Source organism: Mastigoproctus giganteus, chromosome 3, assembly GCF_048544385.1.
Source record: "Mastigoproctus giganteus isolate SK-2022 chromosome 3, ASM4854438v1, whole genome shotgun sequence".
Lineage (NCBI taxonomy): Eukaryota > Metazoa > Arthropoda > Arachnida > Uropygi > Thelyphonidae > Mastigoproctus > Mastigoproctus giganteus.
Window position 1 is genome coordinate 58,122,143 of NC_143577.1, and position 27,728 is coordinate 58,149,870.

General features: G+C 41.2%; 1 protein-coding gene across 1 annotated transcript in view; it reads left to right on the top strand.

The window, feature by feature from the left end:
- LOC150088040 (head-specific guanylate cyclase-like) overlaps positions 1 to 27,728 on the top strand; it is a 181,627-nt gene that overhangs the window by 143,279 nt on the left and 10,620 nt on the right. Inside the window, exon 5 of the mRNA XM_090369990.1 lies at positions 9,844 to 10,162. Within this exon, the coding sequence (XP_090226116.1) occupies positions 9,844 to 10,162 (319 nt within the window). The remainder of the gene's footprint in view (positions 1 to 9,843; positions 10,163 to 27,728) is intronic.

The window sequence follows — 27,728 nt, forward strand, 5'->3', positions numbered from 1 at the left end:
AACTCCCGCCGCATATTTCATTGGAAACGGTTCATTCTTTCCCTAAATTGAAATTTTCAGTCATTTTCTGCACACTAGAAATTCGCTTTAAGTTGCTACTGTCTCGTTCTTCGAGTACCGACTTCCTGCGGTATTTCTTCTTTTTAGAGCTGCATTCTCCTTTAGTCTTCTAGTCAATGTGAGGCAGCCGCTTTCGACAGACAAGTGATTTCCTTTGTTTATCTCAATTTTGGCTCCAACGCACTCCAACATCTTTCTGAAAATCCGGATGATCACCTTGTTCTCCGTAACCTGATTGAATAATAGCATCAAGAACGCGTACAGTATTTATCTGATATTCTTATGATCATACCATATGACAGCTTTCATTTGCATATCGTTTAGTTATCTGTTGACGCCAATTGCAGAATCTTTCTAATTTTTTAGCCAATGAATATACTTGTACAACAGTTTAAGAGTTTAATTAAAGTAAATTTAACGTTCAAAGTGCATATCGCTTAACTAACAGAATGCTTCAGAAAGTCCCGGCTTTAATCATCTAAAAGTCCTCCACAAATCCTGTTAGTACCAATTGCTCTGCTGTATAAATATTTGCCTTCAAATGACTTCACAGATAAGTCAAAGGGATTTAGATCAGACGCAGGTGGTAGTCATGCAACGAGCCCCGGTTGCGCTATCCAAAGATATTTAATGTTTACGATGTATCGGTGGTTTAAAGATAAAATTGTCTTCCTTTATTCCTGACATAAAGTTGCTATATGATGTTAAACAAAATAATCGTTGACATTCGTTCTCTTCTTAGTTATTTAAGAATAATTGTCCATGCGTCCATTTTTAAGTTTATTACATTACGAAAACAACCTTCATATTAATTATAAGGGCATAAAGGTGATTTATAAACCTGTAATGTTTTCAACTGTACGATTATCTTCAATGGTGCGTAGTTCCGGAAACTGGAAAAACTTTTTTTTTTGCAGCACGTTTTATTTGAATAAAAAGAATTTATCAGTAACTGTGTTAATGAGTATTACTTGCCCGGTAGAATCAGTTGCTTTCCATTTTATGTTTTTATACGTAATATTCTAAGCATGTGAAGCATTAAAATATTTAAATACTCCAACCAGAAAGCGTATAATTCCACAAAACTTGTAATGGTAAAGAAGTCAATGGATGATAGCACTCTTGCTGAATTCTGCTTACTAACTGACCGCTGGATATAGCAGAGTAATGACATCGGCTCTCCAGTGTCGCCATTTTGAGTCAAAAGGTAGGTTGGACATCATCTCTCATTTGAGAATTTGGGAGCGCATCATTAAGCTGCCCTTGTAGCACAGTCGGTAGGATCCACCATCCTCTCCATACCGGCTGGAAAAGACCTGCGTTCGAATCCTATCAATGACGCGAGGAATTTTTATTGGTCTTTTTTCAAACCGTGGCTGACTTAATCGGTCTCAGAAGAGGATAACATGGTTTTTTCTCCCGAAAAATCTGCTTTTTCGTCCAGTGAACAGCAAATCCACCGCAGAATATACGCAATTTACAGACATAATATACGGCACGTCACTGATGCGCCTAAAATGCTACACCAACCAACATGTCATAACATTTTTTATTTGTAGAATTTTGTTTTTCGGTATTAAGGTTACAGCATTTGATGAGATCTTGAACGCTCACCATTTCACTGGCGAATGTACTGGTGGGTGTTATGGCCTACGTTAAACACCACTGCTCTAAAGTGATGCAGCTTCTAAGTTTACCTAAATCTTAGCCCTAAATCACACTATAGAATTAATCAATAATAATACTCTAATAATAACAATAATCAGGTCGAAAGCGTTGTCTGGTCTTCCTATCAAAAGAAAACAAGCATTCTTAATGTACTTCGGTTATACGTAACTTCCCTCGTGTCTGAATAATTTGGCGCCTCGTGACTTATTCATTTTCTTTTTGGCTAAGGATATTCGGTTTTTTATTTTTAATTAACTAGGGACCATAAATTTAAATTATACCAGGATTACACTGGATTGTACGAAGTTTTCTTTTAACCAGCGGGGGGTTAATTACTTGAATAAATTACCTCCGTAAGTTGTTGAGGATAATAGATTGGAGAAATTCAAACCTACCTGAGGAGGGAAACGTGTTTGTTTATTTTATTTTGGCTAGTGCAGCAAAAGTCTGTGTGTTCCTTCCACTGAATGGATAATACCAATTCTTTACTATATCATCTTGCAAAAGATATACGCTAATTCCCAGAGCTTCTCCACGCAGTTACTTTTTTAACAGACCCTTTCTATGATTAAAACACAACAACAACAAGAAATTCGAGACCGATCTGCGAATTGCTGAAACCAGTAAGTACCTCGTTCTCCATAAGCTGGACCACTCACAGTTTGACCTCAAGACCAATAAACGATCATTTATGTTCACAAAAACCGGGCATTTATTTGTATTAGTAAGGAGTAGTAGAATTTATTTTATGATAGAATGCAGATGTGCAACTTTATTGCGAATTCATCGCGGAAGAATACATATATGGACGCTGTTTATTGTATAAGTTGCAATCAAGTTACGAAGAAAGTCAGGCAAGTTAGGATAATTACAAGAAGTATCGACAAAGAATTCCAAGAAAAGCAGCAAAGACTTCCTGAGTAATATCGGCAATGGAAGGAAGGGGTTGAATCACATCGATGCACTTGATACGTAACAGGTTTAACTGCTGACGATCCTGCTCAGGTTGCGGACAAGCTGAATAGGTATTTTGCATCTACTTTCGTACATGAGGGATGGGGGATACCAGAAGTGAGTCAAATTCTGGCAATGAATGATTTTTTGATAACTGAGGAGAAAGAAAATTACGACGCGGTCTGGAACTTTATGTGCTCGAATATATGGACACTGAACAACGTCCATACTTCCCAAAAGGATAAATCCAAGACTAAGAAAGCACAGTCCTCAACTCTTCGGAAGCCCTCTGACGGACCCACAAAGCCAAAATAGTGGCCAAATTCATACAGTGGAACTATCATAGGTTCCGCTGGAACGTTGATAACATTAAGGCTCTACTCCGTTGGCATAAGTCAGTGTTTCTTTGTTTGCAGGAGACATATCTGAGGGCAAATGACGACGTAATGTCATTTGCCCTCAGATATGTCTCTCTCTAACAATCAACGTAGAGAGGAGGTTGCTATTACCTGTTTGTAGGGTTTCTTCTCACAGTTTGTTCGGTACATTTGCTAACTGCGATCAACATCTCCCAGACAGACCTTGATCATCTCATTGCGAGAAATTGCCTGTCTCTATTCTTTTATTAGCACATAATACCCTCTGGAGTAGTGCAGACATTAATGAGGGGGCTTTAAAATAGAGTACATGCTTGAAAATAACGAGCTTTCTCTCCTTAATGAGGGAATAAACACCTTTTTCCACATGCCTACCCGTACGTTTACGGCCATTAATCTCTGCACCTGCTCCCTACTCTCTTCCCTTTGTTCACATGGCAGGTTGACCAATATCCCTATGGGAGTGATCACTTCTCTGTGATATCTGTTATCTCTGAAAAATCACCATTCCAACTATAAAGGATGAGTCAGTGGAAGTTTGATAAGGCGAACTATTCCGCTGATATCCCAAGACTGAAAATTTAATATAATTTAAACGTGCACGTACCAAAGCACGCTATATTCGACATCAGAGTTTACTCTGTCGATTCAGTTTACTTCCTTCATAACTCAGGCTGCTAGCTCAAAAGGTATTCTGGGATAAGATCCGGAAAAATGAAGGGAAAATATCCACCATGCCCTTCAGTGATCTCGAGCACAATGGATGGCCAATTACAGATTGAACTGCACTTAAATTCTGTAGGGGAAACGAAAAATCTGTACAGTAATATCATCCCCCCCAGGGTTCTTGGCCATGAAAGAGAAAAGTGAAAAATGTCCATTAAACTTCTCTTCAAAAGGCTTGGGCCATATAACAAGCCCTTTACACATGCAGAGTTAAGTGCAACACGCTTTCTCACACGAGAAAGTGCTGTTCGGGCTAGCCGGGTGGGTAAAGTACCTACCTAACAACCCAAAGGTCGCGGGTTCGAATCCCGCTTCTGGCTCTGGATCAGAGTAGTGAAAAAACTTTGGGAGGTGCATTATGGCCACAGAAGACGATGCGCCAACAACTAACAAAAAAAAAAAATAATAATAAAATAAAAATCGCACCACAATCTCAGGATTATCTTTTAATTTTATTTAATAGAATCTTTATTCACAAAGAATTTCCGGATTCCTGACGAAGGAAATTGTCCTTGCCTTTCCAAGGCAGGAAAATATCCAGAAAATCCAAGTAATAATGGTCCCATTGCTCTGATAAGCTGCTTGTGCAAGCTGCTAGTCTGCGCGTTTAGCACAGTGGCATCGTCATCGTCCTCCCTTCCATAGGGTCGAAAAGGCCCTGTTGGAATCCCATCGATGACGCGAGGAACTTTAATGGGCTTTTTTCACTCCGTGGCTGAGACTAACTCAGCCAATCTATCTACGCCTTGCATCTCAGGCGTAGATAGCAAGGTTTCCCTCAACAGCAATTGGGATTTTTTCGTCCAGCAAAACAGGCAAATCGACCGGGAACACACGCAATTTACAGACATAATACACATATGCAAGAAATGATGGGATTGCCCTAATATAATGATTTTGCGCAAAGTCCTAGTCTGCGCGGGTAGCACACTGGTATCGTCACTGTCCTTCCCACACCGGTTGGAAAAGGCCCGGGTTTGAATCCCGTCGATGGAATGAGGAACGTTTAAGGGGGCTGAATTAGTCGGTCTCAGGCGTAGACAGCAAGGTTTTTTTTTTTTTCCCGGAACCCGGGGTTTTTCACCCATCAAAGCAGGCAAATCGACCAGAGACCATACGCAATTTGCAGACACAAAACACATGGGTAGATGAATTTACTTTCCTGGTGACGTTAATAAATAGTCTTTTTTTGTGCAGGGTTCTGGAATGAATGGTTAATACTAGCCTTATGTGGTATTTGGAAACTAATGTTCTGCTTTCCAGGACACAGTGCGGCTTCCAAAGAAAGAGTTCCACTTTGCATCATTTAATCAGACTGGAAAGGGACAGCCCTGATTCTTTTATAATCTGAGCATCTGATAGCAGTTTTCTTTAATATCGATAAAGCGTACGATACAGCCTGGCGATTTGGCATATTGAAAGACCTTTATAACTTTGGTCTTAGAGACAACCTCTCTTCATTAAAAGCCCTTGTGCCCAAAAATACCAATACCATCCCAGTCATCACATATGCTTCACCAGTTTGGTACAAAAAGGTAACCACAGTGGTAAATAGAAGAATGTTGGACAGCATCCAGCGGTCAATAATTCTGACAATCACACGAGCTGTCTCCACAGTCAGCACGCACGCACTCCAGGTTCCGGCCGGAGTCCTCCCGCTGGACTTGGAAATCATCAGATGCGCCCTGACATATAATATGGCAAAAGAAATACCGTGCACTGTCCTAAACTTCACGTTGGATCTCACCAACAACAGGAAGCTTGAAAAACCAGATTGCTTGACCACCCCCGACAGGAATGGCAGGATCGGTGGACAGAATCCACTAAAGGGGAAATCACCAAGAAGTTCCTCCCTAGCGTAAACAGAGTATTTCCAAAACTCCCGAGTTGGTTCCAACCAGGTGTCCACGTCACTTTTCTGTTCACAGGGCACGGGCCATTTAATGCAAAACTTCCGAACCCCACACGAATCACTGAGGATCCCCGTTGCCTCTGTGGCCACGAGGAAACATGACAACATCTCATGTATGACTGCGACCAGTATGAGGACCTGCGATGCAGGCTCACCACTGCTATCACCTACTTCCCGCAGAACATGGAACAGCATCTTCTCGACTCGGAACAAGCATACAAAGCCCTTACCATTTTTGCACAGAAACTCTTTGCTAGAAGGCGAGCACTTATAGCAAACCACCATGCACAGCACCCAGAAGCTGATGATGAATCCCAAAACCAGGACTAGAGAAAACTGGAATACACAAGAAAACTGTACCGACAACTACGAACATGACCATCATTTAGCCTTGTTCACGAGGGAACTGACAACCAGGAAGACCTACGTCTGAACCAGAGACAACCTGACACAGGACTTGATTCACGTATGACCCTGCGACTGGGATCTGACTCCTACATTGAAAAAGAACACCAAAGAAGATCCAGTTCAGATCGCTTGGTACCCCCACGTACTCACAACTGTCAATGCCTGATGGCGATCTGTACCGGGCTCCCTTGCCTGGTACCTTTATTCCCTTTCCCCTGGTGGGGAGGAGGAGACAGTCTTGTCTCCTCTCCACCCCTGCTAACCCTGATTCTTCTCCTGGTGGGGCTTGGGCCTGTCTCACTGAAAATCCTGGGGTCGCCTTCTCTATCGTCCCCATACTTCTGTCTTTTTCCCCCAGCCTTCAGTCTCCCCCCCTACTCTGGTTAATACGCCAGCGTATAACCCCACACAAACTGCAAAAACTTAACTCGGTCCAAATTAAACCGCATACACCTCAATTGGCTTTTCTAATTCCAGCGCTCATCCCTACCGAGTCTTTTTTTTTTTTTTTTTTTTAAGGCCCTAGTCACTGAAATCTCAGGAAACTAGGTGGCAGGGCCTGCCAGAGTAAAACTTCATTCTGTGTACCTGGTCTGCCTCCACGAGGCCAAGTGTGGACAACGTTGGGCCTCAGTAGGGGTCCAGCGGCTAAACGGCCAGATGAACAACGATACACAACACTACACATATACAAAATCCACACACTTTTAAATCTCTGGCCTTCCCAGTGAACTGGTACACCTACAATGAAAGCAACGTGGAGATGGGGGAAACCCCTGGTGCCGTTAGACATCAATACACTTTACACTTTACCAATACCAATCTTCATTAAAACTTTCTTTTAAATTGCTGATTTCAAGTTCGTTTAGGATCCGCTCCCTCTCTCTTTCTCTCTAGTATTTTGCAAAGAGGAGGAAGTCCTCAAAGATCCATACTACGCGCGTCCCGTTTTTTGCAATTAAATTAAACCCTAAAGTGCAGCCATTATCAACCCACTGCAGGATGGAAGCCTCCTCAACAATTCATGCTGAGGGAAATGGACCATAATCTGCCACGCTGGTCCAGTGCGGGTTGGCAGATCGACCGAATTCAGCAGTCAGGGGCTTGAACCCCGGTCTACTCAAAGAGCGTGTGCTAATGCACTCCCGCTCCTGACCACTCGGCTACGGAGAAACCCTATAACAGAATAACTTTTATCCAACGGCAAACAATGCCCCCCCCTCCGCCACGTTGATGATTTTGGGACATTTTGCCATTAATGCAATATGAGGGTCATTGTTATTTGGTTTTTAGGAGCATTAGCAACTAAGGCCATATTGCTCCGGGATATGCGGTGGTCATTCCCTGACCTTTCCGCATTCTCCGTATTTGGTAATCATGGGCTCGAACCCCGGTCTATCAAGAAGCGTGTGCTACGCACTGCTGCTCCTGCCCACGGAGGGAGGGTCATTGAAAGGCAACGGAAAAGAAGTCATTGATTATCTTACATCTTGGTCATTGGCTAATGGGTTCAGGTTTTATTCACAAAAGACCGTTTGTGTACACTTTTGTCGCAAACTTAATCTTTATCCTGACCCAGAATTAAGGCTTGGACAAAGCAAAATCCCAGTGGTAGCAGAAGCTAAATTCTTAGGACTAATTTTTGACAAGAAGCTGGCATTTCTCCAACACATTCGTCAACTTAGGACAAGGTGTGTCAAAGAGCCTAACATCGTTCGTGAATTTCGTCAACTTCATCGGGGTGCATGTCGCTGTACCCTTCTTCGTCTCTACCGAGCTCTTGTCCGTTTCAAACTCAATTGTAGTTCTCAGATGTATGCAATGCACTCCGACGATTACATCCAATTCACCACTAGACCATTCGAACCGCCACTGTAGAATTTCGCACTTCTCCTATCAAAGGTCCCTATGTTGAAGCAAACGAACCATCTTTGTCTTTTCGACGTAAGCAGTTTGCCCCTAAAATACGCTTTTAAATTAAAATTCCTTCTTGACAACTCTACGTGGGCACCAGCTTTTGAATCAGAATGGGAAAACCTCTACAACACACTTTGGGCCGCCAACCTACCTTTTGATATTCGAATCCATGGGCTATTAAAGAGTTTACCAGCAACTCTTTGCATCACATCAAATGCATTATTCTGACTACCTGCCAGTCTACACGGGCAGCTCGAAGTCGGAGACACATTTGGGGCCAACTGCGGTTCTTCCACACAAAACAGTATGCAACATGATTCCGCAAGGAACTAACATATATACTGCACAGTTTCATGCAACAGAAATTGTCCATGAATGCATTAAAAATAGCCGTTACCAAAGGTATGTAATATATAGTGATTCGTCGAGTGTGTTATTGCTATTTTATCGGTAAGGCGTAACCCTCATCCAGTCCTGTCCTGAATTGGCAGATCCTTTATCTACGTGAGTCAGAATTTCACATTCGGTTCTGCTGGATCCCAAGCCACATTGGGATTAGGGGAAATGAATTAGCCAATGTTGCTGCCAAATCAGCCACTCCTTTCGATAATCATTGCCTGTCAGTCCCCTATACAGACCACAGGCAAATAATACGCACCAGATTATATTCAAATGGAAAAATTATTGGCACAAACAGGCCATAAATAAACAATATATGGTTAAGCCTGTAATCACGCAGTGGCAGTCCAATCTACGCAGGGTCAGAAGATAGGAAGTTGTTCTTGCTTGGCTCCGCATAGGTCACAGTCATCTGACACATTCCTACTTACTGAGGGTGGATGATCCCCCTACGTGTCAGACAAGTAAAACTATTTTAACCATTCTTCATATTTTACTGAATTTCCCCTTTTTACCGGTGCACGCAGTCTACATTTTACAGATTTTATTAATCTGGCTGAACTGTGTACAATTCTTCCTAAAAGAAATACAGCAATAATACGTGCAAAAATTGAGTAGCGTGTAGGTAAGTTTCTTGCCTATGTCTCATACAACTGTTGGGAAACGGCAGTAAATTTTCACTTTATTACCATATATATATATATATATATAAAGAGCCAAACTTTGATTAGATACAAAACCAACTATGACTGATTGCTTTCGATTTGCAGTTTAGTATCCCCCGAATAATTTATAGTCGTAGTGACAGGAATCCAATCAAGGGTTCAACACTAACAGCTCCACAATACTGAAGTTGTTAGTGGAATTATTCAGACACACGAGAGGATATGCAAAGGACTTCAGTGAGTTTCTCTGCGGAGTGTTGAGTAGTTCAATTGGAGGATCGATAAGAATGCTTTTAAACGGCGCCCAACATAAGGAACGAAGCTACTGAACCAAGAAAATCGCTATGAGAAGGTGGCTGTTAGGTGAAATCTAAGAAAATGCAAAGAAACGCCTTCAAAGAATGTAAAGTGCGCCTGAAATGGTAAGTGGTAAATTAGAAGTGTCGCGTTTTTAAAAGGTAGCCAGTAATCTATTTACGCGTATAATGAAAAACCAAAGTGCATAAAATCTATGATTAGGCGAGGCTGGATGGACTTTGTCCTCAGGATCCATCTAATTGTAATGAGAAATAGTCAACTCGAAACCTGTCGCATTAAGGGGCTTTGAGTTTTCTTTACATGATTGTTATAAGAATACTATCAAGAAAACCCTCTTCAGAATTATATTTGAAGAAAGGACTATAAAAGGTTGTAGAGTTAAAAAGTTCTTTGTAGTTTTAATTAAATGTGTTTAAGATTGGTACTCTACTTCTTGCAGGGCATGGAGCTCAAAGGTCAAATGATCAGCTGTCGTGAGTCGGACACGTTGTTGTTCCTGGTGTCTCCCGTAGTAGACGGACTAGAGGCAATGACCAGCAGAGGTCTGTACATATCGGACATTCCCATACACGACGCCACGCGAGACATCATTCTGATGGAGGAACAGGTGAGGGCTCAGGACGGCTTGAAGCGAAGGATGGACAAGTTAAAAAATAGCATTCAAGAGGCCAACAGAGCGGTAGAAGAGGAGAGGAAGAAGAATGTGGATCTTCTTAATCTGGTATTTCCTCCCCATGTTGCGAGGAGTCTCTGGCATGGTAAGAATATCTTGAAAGATTATTTCTTTGCAACCGAAATTTTTTCAGACGTAATTAATTCGAATAATTTACTTATTAGTATGCCACATATATTAGATACAGTAGAGTAAATTCAAATCAGTCACACGATTTTTTGTCCTAGCTCTCTCTCTCTCTCTCTCTCTCTCTCTCTCTCTCTCTCTCTCTCTCTCTCTCTCTCTTATTTTTTCGCTGACCGAATATTTCTTCTCTTTAATAAAATTGTTCATCTATTTTTCCTAAAGTATTCAAGTCAAATGAAGAGCAGAATACTAAAAGTGTATACACTTACGATGGTTCTAAGTTTATTTACCCACGAAATTCATTAAAAATTTTAATCTATGCTTTTTGTGGTTTACAGGATTTAAACTTCCTAGTAAATGCAAAAGTCGTAATGCTAACAGCAAAATAAACTCCTTAACTACGAGTTGCCTTGGTATTGTACTGATTTGGCTTCACCACAAGTCACCTTGGTATTGCACTACTTTCAAACAAATGGTATTTCCAAATTTGCCATTTAGTCTGAACAGACGAGATAGGCCTCTTAATTTCATTCTAAAAGAAACCAATATGGCAATAGTAATAGCCATATAGTGAAAGGAAGACAGACCGTTTCAGCACTGGTCAAAAAAAAAAAAAAAAAAAAAAAAACAGGAGTAGAAGAAAGAAAGAAAAAAAACTGTTGATAAGAAAACACAAATTATTTGCTTTCCTCCTGTTTATGGCCCCGAGTTCTGGAATTCTCCGTAACAGTGAAAATTCCGCCTTCAAATCATTTTACCAACCCATCTCAGAGATTATGAACGTCAATCAGGTCACATCTGAGGTGCCTGGTCCACGTAATCAGAGTTATTCCTCTTATGATCCTCCTTTTGCCAATCTCATCATGGGAGTTGTCCGTCTTTGGACCGTTTCAAGAAGCTCAATATCTTTTTTCAGATGAGGTCTCTATACTTCAAAAGAGTATTTCAAAGGTGGTCTTACAATTACCTTATACAGTGAGATTAGTATTAGTATTAGTAACGGCCGCATGGTGCAAGAAAGCCTATGGCTTATGCTGCACCAGCCAAAAAAAAAAAAAAAAAAAAAAAAAAATCCGAACAAAACAATGATAAAAAAACAAAAAAAACCTGAATAATAATAATAATTAATAAAAAAAAAAAGGAAATTAAACCTATCATCCTATGCGCTTCCCTTACCCGAAAGTACTATCCAGATGACCTTTGAATTTCCCCAAACTGTCGGCCTCTACCACCCATGAAGGCAACTTATTCCAGTAATTTATAACTCGCTGGCTAAAATAAAACTTCCTGCAGTCCAATCTAAACATTTCCCCCCGTAACTTGAATTTATGTCCCCTAGTTCTAGCATCATTTATAATCTTGAAAATTTTGTCCTCATTCATTTTACTGATGCCTCTCAGAGCCTTAAACACCTCAATCAAATCTCCTCTAAGGTGTCTAGTTTCCAAACTCTGCAACCCACATATTCGAAGTCTTTCTTCATAAGGACGCCCTTTTGCCGATCTCACCAAGCGAGTTACCCTTCTTTGCACCCTTTCAAGAAGCTCGATGTCTTTCTTTAGGTGCGGTCTCCATACTTGAACACAGTATTCCAAGTGTGGTCTAACATAAGCCTTATATAATGGGATTATCCCTATCTCTACTTGCAAAAGTTCGATAGATAATCGATAGGACACCATGGGCCTTCCTTGCAACCTGTTTACAATGCTCAGAGAATTTCATGTCTGACCGTATCGTAACACCCAAGTCCCTTTCCTCCAGTACTGGGTTTAGTTGAGCTCCACCAAGTGAATAAGTTATTTTGGGATTACTGTTTCCCAGGTGTAATACCTTACACTTTGTTGGATTAAAGCACAGCTGCCATTTTTCTGACCATTCTTGAAGTCTATCTAGGTCTCTCTGAAGAAGCTCAGCTTGACAGTGATCATTAACTACTCTACCAATTTTAACATCATCTGCAAATTTAGACATCACGCCCTCTATCCCTTCATCAATGTCGTTTATGAAAATTAAAAACAACAGTGGTCCTAATACTGATCCTTGGGGAACCCCACTTCTTACCTCAACCCAATCTGAGGAATAGCCATTTATCACAACCCTCTGCCTCCTGCCCTGAAGCCATCCTTCTATCCATCTAAGGATTTTCCCAGTGATTCCAACCTGTTCCAGCTTATAAAGCAACCGCTCATGTGGGACTGAGTCAAAAGCTTTGCTGAAATCTAAATAAACAATGTCGAAATTATTCCCTAAATCCAGCTCGTGAGTGACCCTTTCGAAATAGCGAACCAGATTTGTTAAACATGATTTTCCCTTTACAAAACCATGCTGAGTATCCTTGAGAATTTCAATTCGATCCAAATGATCCTGAATTCCACCCTTGATCATTGCCTCCATGATTTTCCCTACTACTGAAGTCAGACTGACAGGTCGATAATTTCCAACTTCACTTTTAGAGCCACCCTTATGTATGGGAGATACATTTGCACTTTTCCAATCCAAGGGAATCTCCCCAGAGTCTAGTGATGCTCGCATAATTAGCCTCCATGGTTCAATGCATGAGCATTGAACCAGAGATCATGAGCTTTACAGGATAACGTTCGATAAATCATTTATAGGATACCATGGGCTTTCCTGGTTGTCTTTTTACATTGCTCAGAAATCATTTGCAACATCAGCTGGGTTGTCTAAGACTCCTACAACAGCTGGGACAACCAGCTGTTGTAGGCTTCAGTACTTTTTATCGCTCTGTTATTGTCCCATGATATCTGTTTTTTTTTTTTTTTGCTTTATTTGACCGGTTCCGCATTCATTCATTTCAACATCTTCCGCCGGCAATATTTGCTTAATGGTATGTATGCATTCAAGGCTTCTGTGATTTTTGCTTCAAAGGTATTCCATACTTCAAGCGTATTCTTCCTCACTCTGCAATTCGCCAAATTAATGGATGCCATACAGGGCCTTAAACTGTCAAAGTCCCCTCTGTCTGAAATTAAAACCTGTGCTTTTACCTTTAACTACTGCAACATCTTTATTCATCTTCCAACTTACGACTGCGTGATCACTACTTGCTAATGGTCTTGAATTTTAAGTCCTGTAATGTCATCTGCTTCGTGAGTAATGAGGTCAAGAATATTATCACCCATAGTATTGTCTCTGACATGCTGGTACAAATAATGATCATCTAGTTAATTTATAAAATTTTTTCCCAGAAGGTAAGTTTCCCTTCCACTTATTCCAATCCATCTGGGGCAGATTGAAGCCACCCATAATAAGATATTCATGTTTTCTTGCCCATTCCATCTGCATGAAGACTCTCGTCATATTCTACACAATCTTCTGATAATAAATGAAGATTATTGTTAACTATTAGCAAAGTGGAGAAGATTTGGCTAATCTCTTTAATGTCCTTAACATTAATGGTGGAATAACTATGATTTTTGAGAAAAGGTCAGGTAACCCATGGAAAACAATACTAACATTTCAAATCAGATGAATACCCGAATACATAAAGCTAAAATAAAAAGCACCGCATAGACAAAACAACGGCTATTTCTTTGGGAACAAAACAATATCATAAACGTAAAAGGAAATGGATCTTCTCAAACTGCGCGAGATATTCCAGCCTCGAGGTTTAACCTTGTTTGGCCATTCCAAAGAAGCCACAGAAAGATAACGCTGAGAATAGCAAAACAGTGCATAGTTTATGGAACATCAGAGGATCATTTTACCATTGCCCGAGTGAAGTGATAAAGAGTTGAATAAATATGAAGTTTCCAGGCAAAACTGAATATTTTTAATAGCGTTTCGTGAACAGGTGCTGATGGAGGGGTTATGTTAAACAGGATTCCGCGTTACTAATATAGAGCACGGCTGCTCATCTAGTGATATATTACTTTGGCCACCTCTACCTTTATCTAGATAAGATCTGGACGTATCATCTCATCGGTGTGCAAATTTTGCCATTTATATGCTTCTACTCCCTTGGCAGACATACGAGATGGGTTGATACATGATACGCTGATATGGTAGCGTCAAATAAAGTGCATTTTAGCATATTTTCAGCGCGTATCATTTACGAACGAAGAAAAAATCGACTGAGGTCCTGGAATACGTGAAGTAAATATTACGTAGCGTTGCAACTTGTCCCGTGTATTCTATTTGCACGCCTTTTATCTCCAGCTTTACTTTCCACGAATTTACAAAGGGGTTAAGTGCCAAGACAGGGGAAAGACGTTTTCTTTAAGCAAACTATATTTACTGTCCAGTTTTAAGAACATAAACACAAATTCCATCATAAAATTGTTAATTGAGGGGGCTCACTTCGCATATTGACAGTAAGCTGCACAAACGCTACACCAAAACACGTTTTTTTTAATTTATTTTTCTGCAGGAACGCCGAGATATTAACCTTTTCGTAAATTGCTCTCCAGAGTTAGAATTTCATGCTGGAAAACAGCTCACATTCCCAAAATAGCACCTATTTCACTTCTCATATGAACAGCCATACTTTTCGATTAATAAATAATCAGGAATGGAAAGCAGTTTCTAGATGTCTCGTTGAAGTGAAGTTGCAATTTTCTGCATGACCCAAGGGACACATAACTCAGTAGTAATAGCTCTATTTGTAACTTACAGCAAATAGGCCTGCGTGACTACGTGCATCTTTCATATCAAGTGTTTGTGCGTGTACTATTTAAAATTAAAAGTTCACATCTGCGGGATTTGTTTGTTTTTATGCGAGTTCGCACATATGCGTACAGCGCCTATTATCTACACCATGTCCATCCATCTGCGTGTGTGTCCATCCGTCTGTCTGTCTTCAAGTAATAACTCGACTCTCGTTGGATGGATTTTCATGATATTTTATATTAAGCTATTTTTGAAAGACTTGGCAATATACCCAAAATTTCATTAAATTTGGACAACTAGAAATCCGACAGCTTTAAAAAAAAAAAAAAAAAAAAGTTCCGGTTCTCCGTCTGCGCATATAACTGGTTGCATTTTGATGAGTCAGTTTTTTTTTTTTTTTTTTTTTTGTTTTCGGTTTAATAACAAGATAAAAAATGTATTATATTAACCATAGCCGAAATGAAATACATGTTTTATTTCAATTTTTATCAAAATACAGGAATAAATAAGTAAAACGCATTACAAAAATGTTGACTTTAAACTACGATCGGAGTTACGTGTTAATATTTGTTTATATTTTTAAACCGCAGGAGGGCTGCGACATGCAATGTTGCGTTTCAATTTTATTAAATATTTACATTACAAAATGTAATGTAGATATTTAAATGTATATTACATTTGTAATGTGTACATGTATTACAAAATGTTGAGTGAATATTACTCTTGTAATATTCACTCAACATGAGTGAATTATTATAGAGGTATGTACAGTGATATGAATAAAATTACTTTTGTAAATGAATATTAATTAATTAGTAATTAATTGGTAACTGGATAATTATTTATTTATTTTCACTTCAATTAATCACTGAAAAAGGAAAAAAAAAGGATGCAGTTGACCTGAGAAATAAAAATTCGAATGAAAATCACATTTGTACCTGAAATGTAACGTACTGAGTACTAACATACATGTGACTTGTTGGTGTCTGAGTTCCTAGATATATGAATAACACAATCAAATATCATAAATTCGAGTGAACACCATCACTGTGTTTGGAGTGGGAAGCGCACTGACTGATCTTGAGTTGCCCACTGTTTTTCTCCCTAGTTAGTGGTGTGTAGACAGACGATTTGATGCACGTGGCGTCCTCTAGCGACAACCAACGAATGCCGTTCATCGGCAAAATACTTTATTTACCAATATTTACGTGGAGAGAAGATATTATGGTTAATTTAAATTTTATAATGAATTTTCTGTATGCCTTTAATACAGTAAATATGGTTTAAGGCTGATTACAAGTTCAAGCGTATTCGTAATTTATTGTCGCATCATAATATTTGGAAATTGGTGTGTATTATTTGAATGCATTGGATAAACGTTTCGTTAAAAAAACAGATTTAATTTTGGTTGCAGTATTAGTGTTCCAGTAGTTAATTTTTCTAATTTGAATGCAAGTTGGAGTCATAAAATAATAATGGAACCGGGGACCACTCTTAACTTTTATCTCCCTGAGAACATTTCTGTTCCACTGGCTTTTATCTGCACAAGTTTTAAACTTGCTATTTTTATTTTTTTTCTGCATTTTTTTGGATAAATTGTTTAACGTAAATCGTGGTTCGATAAAACTATTCATCCATCGCTATTCATAAACGCTCTGGTTTTGGAAATTACTCGTGTTTTGCTTCATTAAAGTCTGAATAGCATTTCGTGCCCTTCTGCCACTAAAATTACTTAAATCACCACAGATGCATACAGAGCACCAGCTTCCAAGAAAAGCTTCAATATAAAATGCAAATGGAGCAATATTTTTGCCAGATGACATTTAATTTTTCTTAACTTCACGTTTATTGATTGAAATTTATAGGATTTCTTCAACGACCATTGTAATGCTTCAGAAAAAAAAAAAAAAAAAAACCATCAAAATGCAAATTTTATAGAAAACGCATGTCATTCGGCGTAACCTCATTACGTATCATAAATTATAAATCTTACTGTTTTAATTTAATCTTATTCCTTCTTACTACAACATCTGTTGGATGGCATTCATTAATATTTATAACTTCTATATTTACGAGCTCTTTAAATTTTATAAAAAATTCTTAAGAGGCTCAGCATTCTCACTTTGATTTTCTTAATGATAAAAATGTCCTGCTATACATTTTAGAAAGAACTCTGTCTTTTCCCTATTATATGTATTTATTTATAAAGCAAATATAAATTATGAATCTTAATTGTAGTTTTGGTATAATTGTACTTTTATCCTTTCCCTGTTCTGTATAAGAAAGGTTCTCAGAGTTTTCCCATCAAAGAGACAAATCACTATTCTCACAAGTTTCCACCATGTGGCAGTAAATAAATCTTCTATGATAGCAATATCTTGAGGAAAACGATATGATTAACGTGTCCAAAGTTATCTGGGAAAAAAAAAAGTTTAAATGGAAGCGAAGGAAGTGTATTTTAAGAGACATATTGCACCCGAGATTTTGGTAAGCTTGTAATAAATTCTCAACCACGATTTTATAGTTCTGTGCGCTGGTATTGTCTCAAAATTCTTCACTAACTTTCTTGAAGTTTTTAAAGCTTCTATTTCCTTATATGTAAATAAAAGAATCTTCTGTTTATGGTCGGAGGAGTTTACAAGACGGAAAGAATACAAGAATAGCGCCGTATTTAGCAGTCGCTAAAACAATGGTCAATTCAAATGCGTGTATTACTATACCCTCGCGTTTGACAACTCGACTACATAATTAGCGCAGCATATATGAAGAGCCCACTTATTCAATAGAGACTTTATACTATGGACTGCGATTTTTTTTCATTCCATATTTATTTATTTTTTTGCATAAACGCTGTAATATACACTGGTTTTGACATGTTACTTCTTTTAAAGAAAAACAACACTCCAACTTTTCCTTTCTTGTCAAAGAAATCATGCTACCGATTGAGAGTGACATTTTTAAGAGCTCGCCGTCTTAGATCTTTCATCTTATTCGATAGGACCGTGGTAAAGTAGCTAATCTCTGAGTACAAAGAACCATTTCAAACGGTATTAGCTTTTAATAGACTGTCGTACACGGATTAAATGTGATAAATGTTTAGGGAAGCCAGCAGGCATTTTAAGAGGATCTTCTTAAAGCAGTAAAGTATTTCAGAATCCGTCTGAAATACTTTACTGCTTTAAGAAATGAAAGAGTACAATTCGGAGATTACGTAGAAGCAATAAAAATGTCAGTGACTATGTGGTTTCAGTAATGAACCGCTGAAAAACAAAAGAATCTTCGCCTGTAAATAGCATAAGAACGTAAGTAGTACAGCTTACGTCCTTTTTAGTATGCTAAGCTAAAGACAAATCGAATACCTGACGTGTGCCATCATATATATCCCGAATTGCTCGATGTTGCACTTTGAATAAAAGCCCCACTCAAGGAGGTGTGATCAACTTGTACTCACAATATGCTGCTACCAGATATCAAGGGCTGATGATCAAAATTAAAGTTCACCTACTCTGAAGCTACTGTTGACTAATTGATGGATTGTTTCCAAGATGCAGAAGAGGCTTACGTTCTCGTGGCATCGAAGGAACAACTGCGGTAAAGAAACATATGCAAGTACGTGCATTTTCAATAATTTTGGGTATAATTACAGAGTGTGTTTTTCTCTAGGAAACAATTCCTGACGATCGCAATGTCTCTTAAGGTGAAAGTCCCTGAGTGTGATTTTTCTACGAGAATGATGTAATCCCATTACAAACAGAAGGAGGTACAGATGGAGGGAGATATTAAGACGAGGTCCACTGACGTCAAAGAATCTTAGAAAGAAAATGGCCGAACCTGACGAGACAGAAAGAACATTGCTCCTGGCATTGTTAAAGGGTTATCCGCTATACTCAGTGAAATGGCTGACACCCGCTCCATTAGTATCTCTTGGGACTTAGTAAGCTTGCTGTTACCAAAGACATAAAGAAAGAAGAAAAGAAAACTCATCCGGCACCCACTGCATTTTAATGTATTTATGAAAATATAAACTTTGATACGAAATAAGCTTCATGTAGATGAGGACATTTATGCAAATTTGTTCAGTATATTCTTTTTAGAATGTTTTAATGTAAACCGTGAGTTGTAGTTACTTCATCATTAGGCTCATTAGCATATACGCATAATGTGCTTATTGTCTTGACCATCTGTCTGTCTGTTGTCTATCGGTTTGTTCGCAGATAACTCATTGGCGAATTTTCATCAAATTGTATATTTAGGCTTTTTAAAAAAAATTGTCTAGTGATTTCAGATTTTATTAAAATCGGATTGATACACCTGGCAGTTATTGTTTCTTTTTTTTTTTTTTCGTCCTCATGAACAACTCGACTTTAGCAGTCTGCGCAGTTAGCACAGTGATATCGTCACCATCATCCCCACACCGGGTGGATGGACCCGGGTTCGAATCCCATCGATGACCAGAGGAACTTTAGTGAGTTTTTTTCACTCCGTCGCCGTAGTTTTTCTCAGGCGTAGATACAGGGTTTTTCGTCCAGTGAAACAGGCAAATCGACCAGAGACCACATTCAATTTACTGACATTATGCACGGTAGATGAATAAAAATAGTCGCGTGGGCTAATATGATAATTCTTTCAGTGGATAGGCTTTCGTGGAATTTTATATTTGTATCTTTTAGAATGATTTGTTGAGCAAGTAGTGTAAATGCTTTTTCATCTTCCATTTGATTTCGATATACATTCATTGATCACTGAATCATAATCACCCATTCGTACAGGACTATGCTTCATAGCTCGCAGTAAAAAACAAAAAGACGAACAGCTTCGTACGCCAGAGAAGTGGTAATATGTATGTGGTCATGCAATTAAAAGTGATAAAGTAGCAGTTACCGGACATACTGAAAATATCACGCAGTTTCAAAAGGGCATCATTATGGGAGCTCGTGAGTAGCGTGTTTCCATATCGGAAACGGCATATCTTGTCGGTTACTCACTGCCCGCTGTGGTTAAGGTTTGTACACCTTAACCCACTGACAGAGCTGTAAAGGATTACGCAAGATGGATGTTCGTGGTGAGAAGAGAGTGCAGCGCTTTGTACGGGCTCAACGGCAGGTCAGTATACGATAGCTGATCGCAATACAACATGGTGAATGCAAAAAACAATATCTGAAATGACGATGCGCCGCTCACTCAAACGTATAGTGGACATAGTGTTTTTTGTTATGCGGTTCCTGTGGTTTCCCACAAATCTGCGTTAAATACTCTGTTAACATAGCAAAGCCAGAGTACTGTGTTGTTTGTCTGGCCTCTTCGTTACTGGGAGGCGCGATTACCAGGAAGGAGCCTCCCAGCATCCGTCCACTGGCACGAGGAGCCGGACCAGGGAGTAAAAGACATCTGGCGGGTCGTCCACACTCCTGCAGGAGCGAGAGTGGGGAAGGCCAAGGAAAGAGCAGAGAAGAGACAGGAAAGTGGAAGACAGGCAAGATAGCGAGGATGACAGAGCGTACGCATCCTCCCAGGCGAAAAGGAGCAGGAAGAGTGCTAGGTGCAGTTGTGGGAGTCCTGGAGAAAGACTGTGGGTAGGAAGAAGAGAATAGTTAAAGTTCCAATTAAAGAGTCCAGGATCGTCACAATGGAGAATCACGGAGCGGCGTCGACAGGGCTGGCCGCCATTTGCAGTTTCATGTCTGGAAGTTTCCGGTGCTGGGTATCAGTTGCTGTCTAGAGGAGGTTATCCAGGAGTAGGTGTTCGGGAGTTGCAGGTGATGCTAGCGACGACGAAAGACCTCGTTGGCATAACTGGTCAGTGCACGGAAGGCATCATTAGATTCCAATAATTTGGTTTCTGGCCGAAGTGATGTAGTGTGGAGGTCTAGGAGTAGTTGGATTCTTAGATCTAAGTATATGTTGCATGAGTGCATCACGTGATCCCAGGCTTCAGGTTCTCCGCAGGTACAGAGGGCATCCTCGACTAGGCCGAACTATAGAAGGCGTCTCTTGAAGGACCCGTGGCCAGTTAATAGGAAGGAAGCATAGACGTTAGGGAAGAACCAAGTGGAACGTTGTTGGTTGATGTAGGTTACCTCAGGAAGGAAAAGTTTAGTAGTTGCACCAGTTGTGGAGTTATTCCAGCGGGTTTGCCATAGGTTTATCAATTCTAGCCACACACGTTTATGATCCTGTTTGATGTCGGTATCGGGACGGGTTTGAATAGTGAGGAATTCAGCTTCCTTATTCTTCTTAATGGCATGAGAGAGTCTGATAAAAGCGACGTGGAGGTCCAAGGGGAGGCGGCCTGTTAGTAGGTAGCTGTAGGGCGGCAGTTGATGTCGTTCTACATGTGCGGGCCATTTGTAGTAGCATAAGTCGTTGAATTTGCTGAATTTTACGTTGAGCATGCATTAAAGTCATTCGGTGGTACCATACTGCAGCTCCATATGTGATAATTGGTATAAATACTGCTGAGTATAAAAGGCGTTGAGTTGGTCCTTTAAGACCCCAGTCCTTGAGGGTAAAGCGTGCTAACATAGTGATGTAACACTCAAACGTATGCGGTTCCATAGCAGATGACCCAAGAACCACCACCCTCCCCTCACTATTGTTCATCATCAGCGAATGATGTGGTGTCAACAACACGCTGGTTGAACAGTCGAGGATTGGTAACAAGTGTACTTGGTCGGAGTCCAAATACCTGGTACAACATGCTGACGGATGCATCATGGGCGGTGCAAGCAACACGAGTCCATGGACCTATCGTGCATGGTACCCGCTGTCCAGGCAGGTGGCGGTGGTTGGTTAATATGGGGCATTTTTGCTGGCAAGAACTAGAACCCCTAGTGCGTATGGACCATCGTTTCACTGGTGAGGTCTACCAGCAGTTCATAGAAGACCAATGCACCATGCCATGTTGCATTTTTTTTTTCCCCGGACAGAAACTAGATCTAAGACGCCGTGTCATCGGTCTCGTACTGTGCACAAGTAGTTTGAACACTGAAGATATCACCCATCTTGATTGGCCTCCAAATCCAATTAAACACCTCTGGGATGTTTTGGAATTGAAAGTGAGGCGTGTGGTCATGCACCCCTCAACTATCCCGACACTGTCGAAAGGCAGCATGGCTGCAGAAATCTTCAGACATCTAGTGGAGTCAATGCGTAGGCGAGTAGCAGCTGTTGTCCGTGCCAACACTGTATAATGTAATGCCTTTCAAAAATAACACAAACCGATATTTTTAAATAACAATAATAATACTATTACGTAATTTATTTATTTTTGTTACACAGAGCATTAAAATTATGATAAATGAATTAGCTTTCGGCTGGGTGGCAGCCTTCATCAGATTAAAATACTTTGAATGACAGTTAGAATAGAGATGCACTGCCAGGATGGTACGTGAGACACGTGGTTAATTGTTTGTTGATGTTTGTGGCTGTGACGTATGGTGGTGACGTGGCCAGCGTTTGTCTATGGACAGAATTACTGCTTCTGTGATGGGGTTAAGTTGACAACCACTGTTCCTGTTCAACGAGGTATCCGAGCATTTTATACTTAACGATTCCAACCAGGTGCGCCTTAGGTAATGGTGGGACTTGTCTACAACCACGACATCGCGGTGTGGGTCGATGTCGTGGTGGGTTGTCCAGACATGCTCGGCAATAGCTGAGTGTTCTACATCCGCCAAACGGATCGCCCTTTTATGTTCTGAGAGGCGTTTCTCGAGACGACGACCAGTCTCTCCAAAGTAGCAGCTCGTGCAGTCACGGCAAGAGATGCGATAGACCACACCACTCTGTAGAAGGGTGGGGACAGGTGTTTTTATGTTGGAAAGGAGAGAACGCAGTTTCTTGCCTGGGAGTTGGATGCACTTCACCCCATGCGATCTTAGGATTCTACCGATCTGCTGTGACAGGTTGGGGTAGTATGGGATGAATGCCCTCGTGGAAGACTCGTCACTGTTGGCGTTGCTGTTGGTCGTCACGTTGTCGCGTGCTTGTAGATCACATCTGTTAAGGACATCGATGGGGTAACCACACCTCGTAAGGTCTACTTTGACTCTGGTGATCTCTTTGCGCCTTTCATCTGCAGAGCTGGAGTGTGTCCAGGCGCGAGTTAGCAAGGTTCGGGCGGTTGAGAGGAGGTGGCCCCGTGTGTGTGCTGACTGGAAGTTGGTAAATTGGCCAGCACACATAGGCTTACGATAAACCGTTGTCTTCAAGCATGTGTCTTCGCGCCGGACAAGTATATCTAGGTATGGTATAGAGTTGTTCGACTCCAGCTCAACCGTGAATTTTATGAAGGGTGACAGTGAGTTGAGGTGGGTTAGGAGTCGCTGACTTGAGTCTCTAGGGATCACTACGAACACATCGTCTACGTAGCGACACCAAAAGGCGATGTGATCCGGTGCGTGTGTAAACGCACGTCCCTCTAACTCCTCCATCACGATGTTTGCTGTGACCGAGCTGACAGGGGAACCCATGGCTGTGCCATGTATCTGCTGGTAGATTGAACCATTAAACATGATTGCACCCCCTGTTAAGCACAGTCTGAGGGCGGCGGAAATGTCATCAGGCGTCAGCTTAGTTCTGTCGCTGAGGGTTCCATCATTGTCCAAGAGTTGTTTTGCGCAAGAGATGGCAAGTTCCACAGGGATGGAGGTAAAGAGTGATACGACATCGAACGATGCCATGACTTGATCTTGCGAGATGGATATAGTGCGGATCCTTTCTATGAACTCAACACTGTTGGAGACGGTGTAGGTGGTCTTGCCAACTAGAGGAGAAAGAAGTCTCGAGACAAATTTAGACAGCTCGTAAGTCGGTGATCCACAGCAGGATACAATAGGTCTTAGTGGCGTGCCTTCTTTGTGCACTTTCGGCAGGCCGTAAAACCGTGGGATCTGACACCCGGAGGCACGGAGGTGATTACGGGTTGACTGTGTGATTTTCCCTTGCTTCAGCCAAGTGTTGGTGAGGATATTCACCTCTGACTCCCATCGTTCCAAAGCCTTGTTGGGGTCGATGGTTAGGGGTTTGTAGACGGTAGTGTCTCGTAAGAGCAGTAAGGCTTTCGCCATGTAATCAGTGTGGTTCATTACAACTGTACGACGGCCTTTGTCCGCCGGTAGAATGACGATGGACGAATCCCGTTTCAGTGCCTTGAGGGTAGAAATCTGTATACGGCTGAGGTTTGAAGAGACGGGGCGAGCATGGTGTAGAACTGCTGCAGTCTTTAAGCGGATTGCGTTGGCTACATCTTCTGGGAGGCGTGATAAGCTTGCTTCCACACCCAAGGCGATGTCGGTGATTGGTGGGTGCTTTGGAAGAACGGCAAATGTCATGCCAAGGGTCAACAAGTTTGTTTGTTCTGCAGATAACTGCTTGTTGCTTAGGTTCAATACGAAATCCGTGCAATTTGTGGGAGGGGCATTACGCTGGCGCCGAAATTGACGGGATTCATTAATCAAAGTATTGAACTTACGTTTCTGTCGGGCACAATAACGATCTGATTCTCTGACGGCCTGGCAACATAAAGTATTGATTACCTTGGTGTAAATAGGATCGGGAATCAGAGCCTTAAGGTCGGCAAGTAGGGCTGCTTTGCTCGCTGAAGCACGTTGTATGTCACGATGGAGGCAGCCGATCCATATGCGTAGAGTTCTGAAGCCGAAGTTCCGACAGGCACGTCCCATACGCTCACTAGGAAACGGTTGTTTGTAGCGAAACCCTTTCGGTATAATCCAGTTAGCTTTGCATCTATGTGCAAACCTCAGGTGTTGCCTGCTACGGGCTATGAAGATAAAATCTTTCTGGAGTCTCACGACCATATCATATGTTGGTTGGCCAAGAATAGTCCGTACAATACTTTGATTAATGAATCCCGTCAATTTCGGCGCCAGCGTAATGCCCCTCCCACAAATTGCACGGATTTCGTATTGAACCTAAGCAACAAGCAGTTATCTGCAGAACAAACAAACTTGTTGACCCTTGGCATGACATTTGCCGTTCTTCCAAAGCACCCACCAATCACCGACATCGCCTTGGGTGTGGAAGCAAGCTTATCACGCCTCCCAGAAGATGTAGCCAACGCAATCCGCTTAAAGACTGCAGCAGTTCTACACCATGCTCGCCCCGTCTCTTCAAACCTCAGCCGTATACAGATTTCTACCCTCAAGGCACTGAAACGGGATTCGTCCATCGTCATTCTACCGGCGGACAAAGGCCGTCGTACAGTTGTAATGAACCACACTGATTACATGGCGAAAGCCTTACTGCTCTTACGAGACACTACCGTCTACAAACCCCTAACCATCGACCCCAACAAGGCTTTGGAACGATGGGAGTCAGAGGTGAATATCCTCACCAACACTTGGCTGAAGCAAGGGAAAATCACACAGTCAACCCGTAATCACCTCCGTGCCTCCGGGTGTCAGATCCCACGGTTTTACGGCCTGCCGAAAGTGCACAAAGAAGGCACGCCACTAAGACCTATTGTATCCTGCTGTGGATCACCGACTTACGAGCTGTCTAAATTTGTCTCGAGACTTCTTTCTCCTCTAGTTGGCAAGACCACCTACACCGTCTCCAACAGTGTTGAGTTCATAGAAAGGATCCGCACTATATCCATCTCGCAAGATCAAGTCATGGCATCGTTCGATGTCGTATCACTCTTTACCTCCATCCCTGTGGAACTTGCCATCTCTTGCGCAAAACAACTCTTGGACAATGATGGAACCCTCAGCGACAGAACTAAGCTGACGCCTGATGACATTTCCGCCGCCCTCAGACTGTGCTTAACAGGGGGTGCAATCATGTTTAATGGTTCAATCTACCAGCAGATACATGGCACAGCCATGGGTTCCCCTGTCAGCTCGGTCACAGCAAACATCGTGATGGAGGAGTTAGAGGGACGTGCGTTTACACACGCACCGGATCACATCGCCTTTTGGTGTCGCTACGTAGACGATGTGTTCGTAGTGATCCCTAGAGACTCAAGTCAGCGACTCCTAACCCACATCAACTCACTGTCACCCTTCATAAAATTCACGGTTGAGCTGGAGTCGAACAACTCTATACCATACCTAGATATACTTGTCCGGCGCGAAGACACATGCTTGAAGACAACGGTTTATCGTAAGCCTATGTGTGCTGGCCAATTTACCAACTTCCAGTCAGCACACACACGAGGCCACCTCCTCTCAACCGCCCGAACCTTGCTAACTCGCGCCTGGACACACTCCAGCTCTGCAGATGAAAGGCGCAAAGAGATCACCAGAGTCAAAGTAGACCTTACGAGGTGTGGCTACCCCATCGATGTCCTTAACAGATGTGATCTACAAGCACGCGACAACGTGACGACCAACAGCAACGCCAACAGTGACGAGTCTTCCACGAGGGCATTCATCCCATACTACCCCAACCTGTCACAGCAGATCGGTAGAATCCTAAGATCGCATGGGGTGAAGTGCATCCAACTCCCAGGCAAGAAACTGCGTTCTCTCCTTTCCAACATAAAAACACCTGTCCCCACCCTTCTACAGAGTGGTGTGGTCTATCGCATCTCTTGCCGTGACTGCACGAGCTGCTACTTTGGAGAGACTGGTCGTCGTCTCGAGAAACGCCTCTCAGAACATAAAAGGGCGATCCGTTTGGCGGATGTAGAACACTCAGCTATTGCCGAGCATGTCTGGACAACCCACCACGACATCGACCCACACCGCGATGTCGTGGTTGTAGACAAGTCCCACCATTACCTAAGGCGCACCTGGTTGGAATCGTTAAGTATAAAATGCTCGGATACCTCGTTGAACAGGAACAGTGGTTGTCAACTTAACCCCATCACAGAAGCAGTAATTCTGTCCATAGACAAACGCTGGCCACGTCACCACCATACGTCACAGCCACAAACATCAACAAACAATTAACCACGTGTCTCACGTACCATCCTGGCAGTGCATCTCTATTCTAACTGTCATTCAAAGTATTTTAATCTGATGAAGGCTGCCACCCAGCCGAAAGCTAATTCATTTATCATAATTTTAATGCTCTGTGTAACAAAAATAAATAAATTATGAATCCAGAGCACACAGGCGTGTTTTATTAAATACTATTACGTACTTACAATTTAGCGAGAATGCATTACTTTATGAAATCTCTCTACAGACAATATTTCCTGTGTGCCTTTGCCTTAGTGGATATCTGAGACTGCCTGGTTGGTCAATTTTATTTACTCATACGTTTAATTTGATAATAAAGGCCTTTCCTTCAGGAATTTAGTTGAATTTATCAATGAAAGAATGAATTTCTTCATTGGCCTAAATAAACACACAGGTTCTTCCTCTTCCTAAACCCGTGACTCAGTCTGCATTGCCATAGCTCAAAATAAAGCGAAAAAAGGACGCAATTTTCTCTTCTTTCCATCCCAGTTTTTTTTTTAATACCATTTTCTTTCTTTAATAAGTCAGTCCTGCAAAGTTTGAGATACAGATTTCACATCAAACAAAGGATTATCAGAAAGAACTGAATCAAGTTAAAATCAATTTCAGCAGAATTGTCTAAGTCTGTATACTTTAAAGCTAAAGGATTCACAAAAATCACAAAAGTGTTTAGAGTTTACAGAAACATGTACAAATCTAATATCTGTATGTTTCATTATACAGAAGCTGTTTTACTAAGTAAACAGCTTCTGTGTAATGTGGTACATTTTACTAAATCTTCGAACTAAACTCTTTCTCGTTTTGAAGATAAACTGTTTCCATAAAGAACACCTGTTTTAAAGATAATCTTTCCAATTGCTTCAGCATTCCAGAAAACAAAAATAATAAGTTCAACATCAAGAACCAACACACTTGCCACTGAAATAACATTTCGTTTATACCTGAAAGAAAAGATAAATATATACAAAT